Raw genomic sequence first — 17,282 nt, 5'->3', positions numbered from 1 at the left:
CCATCCTGAACCAGTGACACTAAATTAAGCTGTTTGTTTTAAAATCATGATTTAAGATCACAGCACGGTTTGAACTTCAGATTTCATGACGACATTCTGTAGCAGAGAAGAGCTGGTTTCCTCCTGATTGCAACAGAAAAGGAAGTTTACTGTTAAACCTCCATCGATTGGGAAATCAGCAGAAATGCTCAGTAAAGACAACAAAAGAGATAATTTTTATTATTTTTATTTTCCCAACATGTCGTCTCAAGGCTCCTTAATAATAAATGATTTGATCCAACTTCCTGAAATATTCAAGTTTAGTTCCTTATTCAAACTGCTTAAAAAGTTTCTAAGGAAGTCATTGACTTTCCAGCAATCCCTCATAACGAGCATGCATGTGGCGACAGTGGAGAGGAAAACTCATCACCAGCTTCACCAAACCAAGAGTAGAACATCTAGAGGTTCTAGAGTGGCCTAGTCAAAGCCATGATCTCAGTCCAATTAAGCATGTATGGCTGGGTTTCTGATCATAACCAGAGTTCAGTTTAGGAAGACAGGACTCCAGGTGTCCAATCAAAGCTGCATCTGGATATTTATCTGATGGGACTCAACATTCATGTCAATGTTTGGCTTATGTAATTATTAATAATTATACTTTGTTATTTATTATTTACTGAAATGTGTCAGTCTGGTTATGAAGGAATGAACTCAGCAGAAACACGGCGAGACATAATCACTGGCTGGCTGATTTCTGGTTCAGTCTGATAACTTATTAAAGTAACAACTGAATGATCCCATAAACTACCCAGTCTAACTACCCGACTCGCAGGCTAACTACCCGACTCGCAGTCTAACTACCCGACTCGCAGGCTAACTACCCGACTCGCAATCTAACTACCCGACTCGCAGTCTAACTACCCGACTCGCAGTCTAACTACTTGAACCTTAGGCTAACTACCCACACGCAGGCTAACTACCCAACTCGCAGACTAACTACCCGACTCACAGTCTAACTACTTGAACCTTAGGCTAACTACCCACACGCAGGCTAACTACCCGACTCGCAGACTAACTACCCGACTCGCAGACTAACTACCCGACTCGCAGGCTAACTACTTGAACCTTAGGCTAACTACCCACACGCAGGCTAACTACCCGACTCGCAGACTAACTACTGAGGGAAAGACAACAGTTATACTGAATAATGAAACGAGGATCAAATCAAACAAACGAACAAACTGATATGGAAAATTGAACAAAACTTCCTTCCTCTTTATTCCCTTTCTCCTCTTCCTTCCCCTCCTCCTCCTCTTCATTCCTCCCCCACCACCTACTCCTTCCTCTCTTCATCCCCCCCTCCTCTTCCTCTTCCTCTCCCGGTTCTCAGAGCTGTAAGCTGGTGAACCAGCGGCTGCTGCTGCAGTGGGACGTTCCGGCTGTCAACGGGATCATCCACGTCCTGGAGGCGCCGCTGACGGCCCCCGCCCCCCTGGTGAGTCATGCCCCTCCCCTTTCAGCTGAGACTCTGGAGGCCCGCATTGACCCTTGACCCTGGTGCGCATTTATATTCAGCTGACCATCTGGTGCAGGTCCAGAAGTGGGTTCTGTTGGTCGGTTCTGATCCCGGATTTGCACCGTCGCCAGAAAAATTTTCTGACCCGACTAAATGAAATCTCAGTGAAGGAAGTTATTAACTGTTAGTTAGACTGGAGACGGACTTCAACCTCCTGAAAAAATAAACATCTGACCACCAGGGGGCAGCGCAGCAACACCGCCTCTCCTGATTGGCTGGTGGTTCGTTGTTGCCGGGCGGTTTTACAGCAGAGAGCAGATGGTTGAACTGTTGGAACAGGAAACAGGAAGTGAGGGTCTGACCTTCTCCATGTTGATGAAGAGGAGCTTCGACACCAGGAACCAGCTGGTACCGGATCTTGGACCCGGAACCAGAACCGTCTCTTCCTAGCTTCCAGCTGTGTGGCTTTTCATTAATTATGGATTCAACCAGAATCAGAAGATCTATCATCAACAATTCATCTGTGGTTGACTGGTGTTAAAAGAACGGGTCCAGTCTGGTCCAAATCTCCTGGTTCTGACTGGACCAGAACTAGGAACATCAGTTCTAACATTTCGGGTCGTTCCTGTTTCCTCCAGGTGATCCACAGCAGCTCCATAGGCCACGTCCACTCCAGCGGCAGGGTGGCGGCCATCTTGGTTACATTGCTGGCGTGTGCGTTGGCGGCTCTGGGGTTCTACCTGTTCAGAAAAAAGATGGACGCCTTCAACTTCCACTACTTCAAGGTAACACCCGTGGGGAAGTTCTGACCCATCTGGGTCCAAGCTTCCTGACTCTCGGCGTTTAGTTAGCCTCCCAGTGGTTCTGCAGGGTTCTGGATCATTTGAACGGTTCTGGATCATCTGAATGATTATAGACGTTCTGGATCAATTGGACCGGTTCAACCAGCTGACTAACCTTTAGATGGACTCTGAACCTGACCTGGTGGTTCCAGTCCGACAGTTTTGACCCATCGGTTCCAACCTGGCTGTTCTGACTCGGTGGTTCCAACTCATCAGTTTGGACCCATTGGTTCCGACTCGGCTGTTCTGACCCGGTTTCTCTGTGACAGAACGAGGATGAAGATACTCCGACCCAGCCCACGCTGTTCTCCATCCCCAACCCGCTCTACAGCGGCTCCAGGGCCGTCGCCGAACCGTTCCAGGTGAGTCGGTCCGCCCGGTTCTGGATGGACCGGACCGGGCCACATGTGGATTACATGTGTTTATATGGTGATTCTGGACCAGAACCATACTGGTTTGGGTTGCAGCTGAACCTCTTTCTTTCTCACAGGAGGTGAGTGCAGCAGCAGAACCAGCAGAACCACCAAACATTCTGGACTTGGACTAGTAAAACCAGTTCTGCCTTCCTGGAAGCAACCCATTCACAGGGTTTTCCAGATGTTTGCATTAGTTTGGTTTTTACCTGACAACAAGCGACTCCAGCAGTTACAGGAAGCTGATTGATCCAGATTTATCATTATTATAAATGATCTGATTCTGATTAAAAGGAGCTCAAAATCAATACTTTCTCTAAATCTGCAACCAGAACCCTCTGGTTCTCTGTCTGGTTCTGTTTGTTTCTTAGATCCGTTCTTTTGGACCCTGAAAGAAAATAAAGTTGGTTAGTGGTGTGCTGCTGACTCTCACATCTGTATGATTAAAGGTTGATTCTGTGAAACTTGGTCAGGATTTATTTTGTAATTATTTATTGTCTTGATTGGAAGGTAGAAGAGAGAAACCCAGGCTGAGTCCAGTCTGGCTCCATTCACTACCATCATAACCGTGTTACTGCTGGTCTGGAATCCTGCGATTTAAATATCTTTCCCATGAAGACCAATATCATCTAAGCTTCTACCTTCAAACTACAGAGAAAACTGGTTTTATGTGTGATGACGTCCTAACTTCACCATAATCCCTCTGTTACCTTTAATAATGTGCGGCAATTAAAACACAACACTACAAAACTAGTCTGGGTGTGTTGGTGATGACGTAACCGATACGAGGAAATGTTTTGTCTGTAGTTTGAAGAATCAAAAGCTAGGTTGGATTTGCTTATGCTTAGTAAGAAAGATTGATGAGTGGAGTGGAGTGGTGTAATGTAGCGTGGGGTGACGCAGTGTAGGGTGGAGTGGCACAGAGCAGCGTGGGGTGGTGCAGTGTAGGGTGTGGTGGCGCAGTGTAGGGTGGGGCGGCACAGAGCAGCGTGGGGTGGCGGAGGGTGGGGTGGCATAGTTTAGAGTGGGGTGGCGTAGGGTGGGGCGGCACAGAGTAGCGTGGGGCGGCGCAGTGTAGGGTGGAGTGGCACAGAGCAGCATGGCGTAGCACAGCAGTGTGGGGTAGCACAGAGCAGCGTGGGGTGGCGCAGTGTAGGGTGGGGGGGCGCAGTTTAGCGTGGGGTGGCGTAGGGTGGGGCAGCACAGTATAGGGTGGAGTGGCACAGAGCAGCGTGGGGTGGCGCAGTGTAGGGTGGGGGGGCGCAGTTTAGCGTGGGGTGGCGTAGGGTGGGGCAGCACAGTATAGGGTGGAGTGGCACAGAGCAGCGTGGGGTGGCGCAGTGTAGGGTGGGGGGGCGCAGTTTAGCGTGGGGTGGAGTAGGGTGGGGCAGCACAGTGTAGGGGGGAGTGTCGCAGAGCAGCGTGGCGTAGCACAGCAGCATGGGGTAGCACAGAGCAGCTTGGGGTGGCGCAGTGTAGGGTGGGGCGGTGCAGTGTAGGGTGGGGCGGCACAGAGTAGCGTGGGGCGGCGCAGTGTAGGGTGGAGTGGCACAGAGCAGCATGGCGTAGCACAGCAGCGTGGGGTAGCACAGAGCAGCTTGGGGTGGCGCAGTGTAGGGTGGGGCGGTGCAGTGTAGGGTGGGGCGGCACAGAGTAGCGTGGGGCGGCGCAGTGTAGGGTGGGGGGGGCGCAGTTTAGCGTGGGGTGGCGTAGGGTGGGGCGGCACAGTGTAGGGTGGAGTGGCACAGAGCAGCTTGGGGTGGTGCAGTGTAGGGTGGGGAGTGGCGCAGAGCAGCGTGGGGTGGCGCAGTGTAGGGTGGAGTGGCGCAGAGCAGCGTGGGGTGGCGCAGTGTAGGGTGGAGTGGCGCAGAGCAGCGTGGGGTGGCGCAGTGTAGGGTGGAGTGGCGCAGAGCTGCATGGCGTAGCACAGCAGCGTGGGGTAGCACAGAGCAGCGTGGGGTGGCGCAGTGTAGGGTGGAGTGGCACAGAGCACCGTCGGGTGGCGCAGTGTAGGGTGGGGCGGCACAGTAGCGTGGGGCGGCGCAGTGTAGGGTGGAGTGGCGCAGAGCAGCGTGGGGTGGCGCAGTGTAGGGTGGGGCGGCACAGTAGCGTAGGGCGGCGCAGTGTAGGGTGGAGTGGCAGAGCAGCATGGCGTAGCACAGCAGCGTGGGGTAGCGCAGAGCAGCATGGCGTGGTGCAGTGTAGTGTATCAAAGCGTAGCCTGGTGTAATGTAGCGTAGCTTTGGGGCTCCAGCCATGTTGATGACTTTATTCTGACAGGCGCAAACTGATTGGGCCGAGGGACGTCACATATCAGAGGAAGACTGGCCACATAGTTAACGTCAATAAAACCCTGGAAGCAGAAATAACGTCTTGGTGAATTTAAAATTCCAGCAGATGATTTTCCAAGCAGGAGACAACAGTTTTAGGAATAAATCCTTCATTTGGCTGCTTCTCCTCCAATAGATTAAAGTCACTTCAGAGCTTCTGCATCTGTTCAAACCTATGAAGCCAACTGAATAATTAGAGATGTAATCACCTGCAGCTGCGCTCTAATCTCTAGAGCAAACACAAAATGCTCCAAAGCTGAAGGAAAATCGTCTTTTAAGAAAAAAAATGTTTTGGTTCACATTGATTTAGATGCAGATAATGTGCGGCATAAAGATTTAATCTGTTAAACACGGTCAGCACAGACAAAGCTCTGAGAGCCTGAAATCTCCTCCAGCAGTAGATCCAGCTCACATGCAGATGATTACAGCCGAATCATCAAAATGTTCTGCTGTGGAAGAGCAGAGACGGGTTACCACTAGTGCAGAGGTTGTTGCAGGAGCAACAGACAGAAAAGATCCTGCAGCAGTGGAGTGGCACAGAGCAGTTTCCTCCTGATTAGTTGGTAATGATCTGGTGTTTCAGGGAGGACAAAATGGCTCCAAGATCAGACCTTGGAGATCAGATCAGAAACAAGTTTTGGGTTTTTCTTTATTGTTTGGTTTTATTTCATTGTGACTTTTTGTTTAATTTAGTTTTTAGAGGGAGTTTGCTAGTTTAAATTACTTATCAGTTAAATGTTGCTTCGGTTTTTATACTTTGGCCTTTTTACATTTCTGGACAAAAAAAATAAATACAAAGTATTGTGCTTATGTTTACATCAATTGGATAATGAATTGAACATTAACTGACAGGCGTTTTCTCCCAACTGTGTTCGTCGCCATTTTGCGGTTTAGCGTAAGCTCCGCCATGAGTATGAAGTTCCGTAATTTACCGACAACTGACGTAAACTGCAATTTCACGTCAGTCCGAAAGGCTAATAAGAAATATTCATAAACACAAAACAGTGTGAATGGTCATTAAATCCATAATATTCATCATGGATTTATCAATATTACTAATTAAACATAGTTCTGAAAGAATAAATCATTTCACTGAAATCCGAGCCAGAACCGCACCGCATTCTGGGAGATGTAGGCAGAAGGCTTTAGCCGCTGGAAAGTCTCACGGGTTCCAGCGTCACCAGCCGTAACAAACTCACTCGGTTTGGTCATTTAGCAACAGCACAGCAGCATTTAAGGTATCGCCTCAAAACTGCTTTAAAATGAAAAAACGGCGAGGCGTGAAAACTGGCTAAAACACTCACCCGTGTAATTTCTGACGTCATTGGAAAAGATGCACATTTATCAAAGAAGTTACTACGAAAAACGGACTGGAAAGATAGACGGACATTTCCGGGTGTGCAAAGCCTCACTAAGAAAAAGAAAACTAGAGCAAGAGCAAACGCAAATGTGTATCAGACTTTATCACGTCCAGAGGACTCCAAAGCTTCGAGCTACATTCAGTCATTCTCCCGGCGCCATGTGGTAAGTCGGTAATCAAACTAGCGAACCCCTACCAAGGTCATCATCCCATATTAAATATGAAAGAAGGATTGTTTTCAAGTCATTTTTATTGAACAAAAATGTTTTCAAAGATCATGTAGGAAATACATTATAATACAAATGTTGCACAAACGAGACTAACAGAAACAGTCTAGAAAAGGGGGTGAACATGACTGCATACAGACTGCGGAGGGGTTGGGATTTGGGGGCACACGAACTTCACCAGAACAGAGAAGGACGTCTGTAAAGGCGATCACCCAACACTGATGCAGTCTCGGTTAAAACAGGGAAACCGCCGCCTTCATAGAAAGGACCTTCATGTTTTTCCGAAGTGGACTTGCTATTCCAACCAATCACCATCCAGTTTCATCAAGTCAATGACTGATTGCTGGTTGCTTCACTTAAAATGATACAAACTAGTTTTATGTACCTGCTGCTTTATGAACCTTTCAAAGATCATTTAATAATTTAAAACAAACCGAAAAAGCAACTGAGAAGATTTTAGGTTTCAGCTTTTTTCTCTAAGCTACTTTTTTTTAGCATTGAGGGGGAAAAAAGATTTTTGTCTTGTGAATTGTGGTTTAACAGCAGAAAATACACACGGGTGTCACAGATGCCATGACAATGGACTCAGCTGGTTCCTCACAGTATAAACACTTAGAAAAAGCACAGACGGCGGCTTGTCGTGCTCATCCCAACCTGCAGGGGGCAGCAGCGCCGACAAGTCACTGCTCTTAAATGCACCAATCTGAAGTAGAAATGAAAGCAACGTTGACATTCTTGGAGGAGCACCAACGATCCCACCAACAAGTAGCACCTGTTGATCGAACCAGTTCAACCAAGAAAAATGATCCAAACACTGTTTCCAGAACCAGAACACGATTTAGATTTACAATTAATAATTAATCTGGATTATTTAATGGGCCAGAAACCAGTATCATAGAGTGAAGAGGTTATAAGTTAAATTACTGTGAACAAAACTTTCTGAATCTTAATCTGAAACCAACAAACCAATAATCAGAAAACAGTTGATATTATAGGAGGCCTGTTGAAATCTCAGATGAAAACATTAGAAGACCAGATTTGTGTTTTCTTTTTCTTTTTTTTTTCTTTTTGCGGTTTTTTTTTTATGTTCCGTAACTAAAAGACATCAAATATTCCCTGCAGTAACATAAGAACTCATTTCTCAGTCTGTTGATGCACCAACCAAAGGAACACTTTGTGAATAACTTATTGTCTAATTAATGTTTCTGTGGGCCCAAACTCTTACTGGTCATCGTCCCAGAGACACAAACAAACAAATTAGAAAAAGAAACTAAATATTTTCCCTCTTTAAGTCGAAATCGATTAAATAAAAAAAAAAAAAAAGATACTTTTGTCCTGACATTAGCTCCATTTTCCTTCTTTCAGGGAAATGAGCAGAGCGGCAGAAACAAGTAAAAAATACTTACATTTCTAACAAAATGCGTTTTAATTTCCTTAAATATTTTCACAACAGCTGTCTGAACTCGACACCTTCTGAAAGGAGAAGAAATTGACCTTTGACCTTCATCTACGGCAGAGCGGCTGGATGACTGTTAGGTTTAGCGTAGCGTCGACTGAACAGTGAACATGTACCAGCGTGGAGACAACAGACGGCGCTTCTGTCCGGATCCGCAACTCGACCCGGCAGAACCGCAGGTACGACGTCAGCTACAACCACGGACCGTTTCGGACCGGTCCAGTGGAGGTCGACGGATGGGAAACACTAAGATCTGCTAACGGACAAAGTGAGTTTGGGTCGGGGCTTTCACTGCTTCTGGAACCGGAAGTCCCTCAGAACGTGGTTGAGCGGTTGGATCTGGATCACCGGAGAAAGGTTGACCTGCAGGATCTTCTGCGCTTTCCTGCAGGCCTCCGCCACAGACCGCGAATCGTCCACTTTTATCACTTTGCGTCCTAAATTTTTCTTGTCCTTCCAACCGTTTCTCTGCCGCGTGGTGCCTGTCATTCCCTTGGACCCCGGAACATCCTGGTGGAGGCCGTTGCCCCTCCAGCCGTTGCTGGTCAGGTCTGTGTGCGTCTGAGAGACCGGCCGACCGTTGGCGTAGAAGAACGGTGCGGAGTCCCCGATGAGAGCGCCGTCCAGCCGGATCGGACAGGACAGGCTCTTCTGACTGAACAAGGCCACGGCTTTGGTGGGCGCCCCGCCACCGTTCTGAGAAGGCTGAGACGGTATTCCTGATAGCGTTGGAGGGAGCTGCGGCGAGGGGAAGGAGACGGGCGGCGTCTCAGTCTCCCAGACGGTTTGGATCTGGAGTCTGGCCGTGTGGAAGCCGGACAGGCCTTCGATGCTGGTCAGTCTGAGGCACGGCTGCACATCGTCCTCTAACATTTCTACAGTTTGAATTGGTGTCCTGCTGCAGACGACGGTGTGATGGTCCACCAGAACCTCCGGAGGCCGAATCCCTTGGATCCTCGGGCTGCTCCTCTCGGTGGTGCTCCAGGACGGATGAACCTCCCGCTTCTTGACCTGAGGCTTCCTCTTCCTCTTCTTGGTGGCGGGTCTCACATTCTTGCTGACCAACTTGAGCATCTCCTCTGTCATGGGTAGGCTGGTGCAGGAGCGGTAGCAGTACACATCCTTGCTGCGCAGAATGGTGGGCCTGTGGCCTTCCTCGCTGAGCTCCTGCAGGAAGGTCACCAGCTCCTCTGTGCAGGAAAGGTCTCGAGACATCGGGCTCAGGATCTTCAGAGCGTCCAGCAGGACATTTTGTCCTGCTGAGGAGATGCGGGACCAGGAGTGAACCGCCCTCCGCTCCTCATTGGCAAACGCCAATGGCCGACAGACCAGGGGACCTTGAGGTGAAGCAGCCATGTTTGTGAACCTACAAGGGAAAAAAGCGAGTGAAGCATTAGCAAGGTCACCGGTTTAAAACAGAACCATAAACTGGACTCCAGATTGGGATTTTTGAAAATATTTGACCTAACAGGATCAGTAGGTTTTTACATGAATATGAAGAAAATCCTTGAGTTTTTGACAAATATGTGCAAAATGAAACAGGCTCTCTAGTTAGGCCAAAGCAGCATTCAGTTACATCCCCACTGATAATAAAATCTTTACTGTTAATCAGAGATCAGTTCACTGAAGAAAAGCTGATAACATTTAGCCTAATTTTCCAAACCAGAGTCCAAATACTGACACAGTTGTGTTAAAAACAGCCACGGCGTTTCTACCTGCTACATAGAAGACTATCGTCAGCATAAGCCTGAAAACCTGCACCATACAAACAGGCACTATAAACCAAAACCAAGTGAACCATGAACAAGGCCTTGGAGTACAGCTTTATTCATTTTCCAAGTAATTTCTCACTACTTTTAAGAACTCATCATTCAAGATTCACAGGATGATTTGAGAACAGTTATTCTGGTCACCAGGTTCACCAGGTTCAGCGGAAACTGTGCCGAAAAGCCGTTACACTGAGGATCATTAGTGGATACCTAGTTGTAAAATCTTGTAAACATCAGCAGTTTTTAATGCACGTTTTGAAGCATCGCATTAGAAACAGTTGATGGAAACTGCAAATTTTGAAACAACCTATTCAATTTCACAAAATCTTTGTACGCTCCTTTGAGGTGGTTTTTGGCTTTTCTGAAAAAGAGCTGTTGTGATCCAAAGCACTTCACGCTTTGAAAGCTGAGATGGAAACAGGTTTATCAAATAAGCAGCAAACTTTTACCTCACACAGCCATTTCCACCGTTAGAATTACATTTCTTCGTATATGGCTCTGGACAGCGCACAACATTACCAATACTAGCTGACATGACAGAACAATTACAACTTGCCTGATAGCAACATGCTAGTTTGTAACCTCTGCTGCTACGGACAGCATCAACATCTGACCAAATTACGCTTTGCATAGCCTGGTTGATTCGCTCCAAACCAGCAGATGGAAACTCAAATTTCCATGACAGGCGGCTGAAAATGTAACTGGAGATGACAGAATATAATCTTTTACAACTGTTAACTTATGTTAGTAGCTCACCCCATCAGAGGGTGAAAGACTGAATGTAGCATGAAGTGCTTTGGAGTCCTCGAGATTTGATACACAAGTACAGGACATTTACCATTTTATAGGAGCTTCTTCTAGTCTTGTGTACAAGGAAATGGCCATAAAGACCTATTTTTTGGGTCTGTATGGCCAGAGACAAAACCACTGACCAAACTGCCTGCAGCAACAGCAAAGTCCTTTTTTCTTTTCAGCAGGAACTCAAGCAGCCAGACAACTGCAGTAACAAGTAGGGTTAGAAGACACGGTTGGCCTGGAAGTATCAACCATGATCATTTCTGTGAGAGGACTACTTGTTGACACCAACAGAAGAGGATAAATGGCCACATCCCCTTAATGAGTGCCAAAGACTGAACAGGATATTACACCTCATTCGAGTTGAAATGTTCATAAAACGACCACATTTTAGATTTTTTTACCTCCCAAGGACTGGTTGCACTGGTGTGATGCAATTTTTTTTCAGGTGCTGAAAAAACAGGTTACATTTACGACCAAATTCATCACATCTTACTGTCCTGCTTCTGGGGCAAAACGAGAGAAACTGAGGAACTTACTGACCAGCCAAATCTCACAGCAAGGAATTAAGATAACAGAGACAATCGCAATTATTTGCAAAGATTTACACTCGGACTCGCAAATAACATAACTTCAAGCAACTCTTTCAAGTGTTCAAGCCAAATTACATTATGGTACAAAGTAAACGTCTTAATTAAGCTGTTACCCCCATTATGTGCACGACAAAAACACAATCAGAGAGTCTGCATAATGTGACACATGGACATCACATGCATGAAGTGACTTCTCACTACATCGACTATGAGTGATGCCTCGTCAGGTTGACCATGGTGTATTATAAGCCTGGTGGGCTGCCAGGCTTTATTTCCCTCCATCCCTCACTAGGCTACAGCTACATTTAGCTTGGCCTTTATATTAGTGATGTCAAACTGCACTCTTCGAGGACAGTTGGACATCAACACCTTATCCCCGCTGTTGGCTACTGGCCTTGCATGCTCTCCAAATTTTTTTGTAACTCGATTTGAGGCCCATTCTTGCTTGGCTCAATGCAAACTTTTAAAAGTGTGACTATAACTTAGTCTTTAAAGTTTACGTTGAGACGCAGTGAGAACTTTATGATTATAATCCGAATTAGAGTAAAATATTCCGACTGAGCTTCTGTAATCCATCGTCCCAATGTCACACCGATGTGATTCTTGACTTTTCGGCTTCTTTGTCTCCTGAATATCGTGTAAAAAAAACTCTAATGTTTTATGTTAAATGCATTTTCTTGCAGTGAAAATGGTGAAATGGTGAACGATGGTGTCTAGTAGGAACCAACTAGACGACTTTTAGACTGGCTGATTCTGCGCTCTGCAATGACTTCTTGTCGCTTGTCATTGCAGAGCGCAGGATCAGCCAGCAGAACTTTGTCAGCTTGTTGCATCTAGACAGGTAAAGACAGGAAGTGATTACAGAGTTCCTGATTTTATATCATTGTTACTGGTGTTTAAAAAATATATGATACATAAACAAACAATGGTTGGGGTGAATGTAAAGCCTGGTGGCCCTGCAGACCACTGAGGGAAACCCTGTTTACTGACGAACAAGAGAAAAAACAACTCTGATTAACCACATTTGATTTGGAAAACTGGACCTGATTACTGCCAAACCGGTACAGTCAAGAAGCTACACTATAACCTGTCAGGCAACATGAAGTAGGCTGACAACCAACAAGACAAACTCTATCAGTCTGGACAGGATATAGTCACTTCTAAAGCTTTGGGACGCCAGAGAACCATCATGGTCCAGTGGAGGACCTTTTATCTTCCCTGATGACGCGGGCATATTTCAAGACAAGATTCTTTGGGCTCAAATTGTGAGAGACTGGTTCAGGGAGCATGAGACATCATTTTCACACCTGGGTTGGCCACCACAGAGTCCAGACGTTAACCCCTTTGAGAATCTTTGGGATGCGCTGGACAAGGCTTTGCTCAGCGGTCAGACTCTACCATCATCAATGCAAGATCTTGGTGAAAAATTAATGCAACGATGCATGGAAATAAATTTTGCGACATTCCAGAGTCTTATCAAAATAATGCCACAGAGAATGTGTGCCGTAATCAAAGCTAGAGGCCAACAAAATATTAGAATGTGTCACCGTTTTTTGGGGGGGTCAGGCATTGTATTTAGTCTCATGCATGGTCTCTTGGGGTGTTTTAACACCGGAGCTGTATTATCCACCATAAACAGACTAAGATTATTTTATAAATCACTTAATTTTGGCACAAGTGAAAGCTCATCCAAACGCTTGATCTACAGAACAAGGAAACACCAGTCCTCCAACAAACCGTTCTTTCTTGGTTAACTTCCAAGTTAACTTGGTTCAGACCGTGTGAAAGCAAACAGTCTGTAAATCTTTTCTTATCCTGTCTTGGTATGCAAGCATGAGCAAACAAGATAACTTTTATGTCTGAAAAAAGGGTAGCATATTGAGCTTGGGCAGATGAAATTACTGCTTTCATCAGGAGTTTGAGATGAGTTCATGGTAAATGCTGCAATGGTAATAAACATCAGTTGCAATATCTATGCCTATTTTCTCCTTTTCATCTCTTTCTCATCAGTGCATCCTAGACTCTGTGACCTTTAGCATTTTGGGTGATGTCATTAGTGTCCAATGTGAACATCTTTCACTTTTCACTTAGGGTGGGGGTTACGTGGATTGATGTCTGTCTGAGTTTTGGCTCCAGTTATCATATTTATAAATTGATGTGCACCAAACTGAACATGAATATTTATCCAATGCCTATAAAATATTAATGCAAATATCTGATGGGGGTAGTCTAATTCCTCCACAGCAACCCCTAGAAAAATAAGAACAATCAGCCCTGAGCCAAGCTTTGACCAAGTATTTTGCAATTCGTTGCATCTGTGGTGTCTCAAGTCCTATAAAAAAAGACGTTTCTTGGACCCAGGGTCCAAATTGCACAGGAAGACAGCTATTTTGGTCCAACTCTACCATTTTGTGTATTTTACTCCCTTTGTATCCGGGTAAACTCCTCATAGAGCTATGGACTCACGGACTTCAAAACTACCTGTTGTGGTCTTAAAGCATTGGGACAAATACTTATAAAAACATTTTTTCTGCATCAAAGCATGTGAGCAAAAATTATCTTTCACCACAAAAGACAAAAGCGTAACAATAACTTCCACACACAAGCCCGGATCTGTACCAGTGCTGGTCTGTGTAATCACAGACCAGCACTCAGTATATTCAAATAGTCATGACATCACTTTAGCTCCGCCCACTTACAACAGGAAGTGATGGGTTTCACTGCTTAATGTCTTTGTTTTACACTCCTGCACTAAGTTGACTCTACTGGCTGAGCCTCAATCCTGGGTGACGTAAATATCAACATGTGAACCCAACTAAGATTCATGTGGCCATTATAGTTGTGTGAGATGTAAATAAACTTGGCTGAGCTACTACAAAAAATGTCAGTGTCGACACAACTGGCTAAAAACTCTTTATTTAGCTTTGACTCACATAAATACTGCGATGTTTACTACTGGATGCACATCAGCCAGATAGCCTGATAGCCTGGGGATTCGTTGTTTGATGTTAGCGTAGACCGATTTATAAAAAAAACTGTTTCTCAGCATCTTGTGCATTCAAACAACGCATCAACATGTTTAATTGAAGTTGTAGTTTGATTTACTGAAACAAATGACCAGAAATGCTAATAAACAGGTTCGTACCGCAGCTAACGCTGTGTTACATGTGCTGTCGCCATCTTGGATTCTTTCCTCTGGGTGTTCAGGGACCTTCCAGGTGATCCTTCCCATTTCCGAATCCTAAAATTCCGCATTCGAAGGATTTATACAGCACTCCATAATTCTACTGCAAACTACCACCCAGTTAAGTAGTTTATATTTTTAAAATGCTAACATGACTGTTAAGCAAATACGATATTAAAAACTGAGAATTCTTACAAAAACCATGAAAATTTACAGGTTACAAGGCTAAAAGAACAAAGGAGCCATCAGATTTCACATAAAAACTACGACCAGTCGTAGCTTTGAGTACTGAGTCATGCCGATATGTGCGCAAATTTTACGCGTTTAGTTGCTCCGGAGCGCCCCCTCTTTGAAAGCGGATACATTTAAAAACGCCGCTTTTCTGCGCAGTTTACTGGAGCACAGCTTAGCCTAGTCCAACAGCCATGTAGCCGCAAAAAGGAAGCTCCTTTACAACTTTCACAGGTTTATTTAGAGACGTCGCCATTTTTACCCGGTCTAGTAAACTGCCAGCGGAGAGCTACAGTAGCCAAACACTCTCCCAGCAAATCTTCCCTCCGTCTGAGACAGTTTTTCAGGCTGCTTCAGACCTCCAGCCGGCCGGGCCCCTGCCCACAGCGCTACCGGCCGTCGCGTAACCGAGCTGGAGCCGTTACAGAGACAAATGTGAGGCGCAGATGGAGAGGAAGGGGCGTAATTACCTTTTAACGGCGCTGTCTCGGCATCCTCCGGTCGCGGCTGGGTCGACGCTCCACGGTAAAATGGCTGCTACAACACTGGTGCGGATGACAGACCAGAGGGAAGAGGCGGAGGCAGCCGGAGAGAGAGAGGAGGGAGGCGGGCTTAGTCGGCCCCCCTGAGGGGTGGGGGTGGAGAAAAACCAACTGTTATTACTAAAAACATAAATCTGAAAAAAATAAATAAATACATTTAAAAAATCTATCAAGTATAGAAAATAAGTTTTTTCAACAGAATCTCTTTTTAAAAAAAAATAAAACAGATAAAAGGGGGTGGGGCTTGACGACTGGGCGGAGCTTGAACTGTTTTTCTAATTTTGGTACTTGCATTTTTTCATCAGCTACATCATTATTAACTCATGTTGCAGTTATATATATCATATGGATCTGATTCAATCAGATGTTGGATCTCGGAAATTTGGTGTGCCCAACATATCTATGTTCCGGTTGCAAATGGAGAATGGGCACAGATGCCAAAACATATTGCATTCTGGTTTTTTAGGGTTTACTGTTAGTTAGGCTAAGTAGTCGCTTATAGGTGGATACCAAAGAGAGACACACACACACACCGTGGAAAAATAATATGAAGAGCAAATTCAAAGGACTGTTGTATTTATCTTGGCCGGTGAACATTTCAAAATTAGGCTTTTAAGTGGATTGGATCCCTTTGACAAACTAAATTTATCCCACAGATTATACAGTTTTGTTGACAATATTGACATTTTAGCATTTGACTACAAACTCTATGTGACTAACCTAGCTAACTTGGCTGAAAGGCTAATAAAAATATTCATAAACTTTGCTTGGCTGGCCTTGCCAAGTTAGCAAAGATAGCTACCTAGCTAAGCTAAGTTATCTAGCTAACTGAGTTAGCTGCCTAAGTAGCTAACATAAGTAAATAAGTTAGCAACTTAATCTCTTTAGACACATTAATCTGTCTGAACTCTGGTGCGGTTATAATGTTTATGTAAATACCAAGCAGACTGGAGACGGCTCTAAAAGCAGGAAGTGGACCACAGAGCATGGCATTCTGGGTAAATACAAAAAAAAAACAAATGCGCAAGTCTAACGCTAAGGTGAAAAAGAAATCCTACAACTACTTAAATCTGTCACCACTCCATTTTTGTTTCATAAACAAGAAAGTTGCGCTCAGTGTCTTCTTTGGTGGTTCTTGTTGCAGCGCCACCATAGGCTTGGAGGGGAATGGATTTTTCTAAAGATCTAGTTTTGTTTGTCACAGCACAGTGTAAAAGTAAACCACAGCAGCTGAAAATGTAACAAATGTTGCAATTTGATTGACCGGAGTGTCGTGAAACCTGGTATAAGCATGTGAGATCTGTCCAGGTACACGCAGAAAACGGAATAAAGGCCTGAGAAATAACAGTAAACCTTGTATAATGATTTAATGATGATTATGGTTTGTAACAGGTTTAAAATAATAATACACATGCCAATGAAGGAATGTCTGTAATGTATAATCAAAAATATATGTTCTGTACTTTTAATCAGCTGAATGTTATAATACATCATGGAAAGTAAGGGTTGAACAACTTGATTGTCATATAAGGATCACTGATTGTTAAGATTAAACATACTGAAGTAATAGGTCAACAAAGTAACACATTGATTATGTTTTGTAAGAAAAGAAAGGCTTAGAAGGAGAAACTGTGTGGAGTGAGTCATCACTGAGCGAGGGCGTGGCAGAATCAGAAACAGATGGTCAACGGAAAACAAGGAAAGTACCGGAGATGTTGTAATGAGGTATGAATGAGTCATAAGAGAGTTGGGGAAGGTTGGGACTTTCCACAGACAGTGAGACGCAGTGGGAAGGTTCTAAAGTAACACAGCCCTGCCCCGTGGACCGCCCTGGGTTGAGAGGGCTTAAAAACTGGAGCACAGGAGAGGAAAGGGGTTATTCGTCCGCGGCGCAGAAGAGGAGCCAACAAGAGGAAGCAGGCTAAAGGCCAGCAGAGGACTACACCCCGGGACCAAGGGAAGCTCAAAGACTTCACGCTGCCAAGAAGGGACGAGTTCCACCAGACACCGACCCTGGTTCCAGATCCGACCAACTCCTCTGCCTC

General features: G+C 45.2%; 2 protein-coding genes across 4 annotated transcripts in view; one reads left to right on the top strand and one right to left on the bottom strand.

Annotated features, from left to right (window-relative positions):
• Nucleotides 1-3,218, top strand: part of stab1 (stabilin 1) — a 77,894-nt gene extending 74,676 nt beyond the window's left edge. For all 3 annotated transcript variants that reach the window (XM_081606807.1, XM_008408855.3, XM_081606808.1), the window contains 4 exons: nt 1,370-1,474; nt 2,134-2,280; nt 2,607-2,699; nt 2,828-3,218. In XM_081606807.1, coding sequence (XP_081462933.1) covers nt 1,370-1,474; nt 2,134-2,280; nt 2,607-2,699; nt 2,828-2,884 — 402 coding nt within the window. In that variant the 3' untranslated portion in view covers nt 2,885-3,218. The remainder of the gene's footprint in view (nt 1-1,369; nt 1,475-2,133; nt 2,281-2,606; nt 2,700-2,827) is intronic.
• A 3,454-nt stretch (nt 3,219-6,672) lies between these two features.
• Nucleotides 6,673-15,426, bottom strand: ccdc71 (coiled-coil domain containing 71). The gene is made up of 2 exons (XM_008408858.3): nt 15,166-15,426; nt 6,673-9,489 (listed from the first exon to the last, which is right to left on the bottom strand). The coding sequence occupies exon 2, from the start codon at nt 9,477-9,479 to the stop codon at nt 8,412-8,414; it is 1,068 nt and encodes a 355-aa protein (XP_008407080.1). The 5' UTR covers nt 9,480-9,489; nt 15,166-15,426; the 3' UTR covers nt 6,673-8,411.
• Between the last annotated feature and the right edge of the window lie 1,856 nt (nt 15,427-17,282).

This window comes from Poecilia reticulata, chromosome 5, assembly GCF_904066995.2.
Source record: "Poecilia reticulata chromosome 5, P_reticulata-male-v2, whole genome shotgun sequence".
Lineage (NCBI taxonomy): Eukaryota > Metazoa > Chordata > Actinopteri > Cyprinodontiformes > Poeciliidae > Poecilia > Poecilia reticulata.
This window is presented reverse-complemented; position numbering and strand designations above follow the sequence as displayed.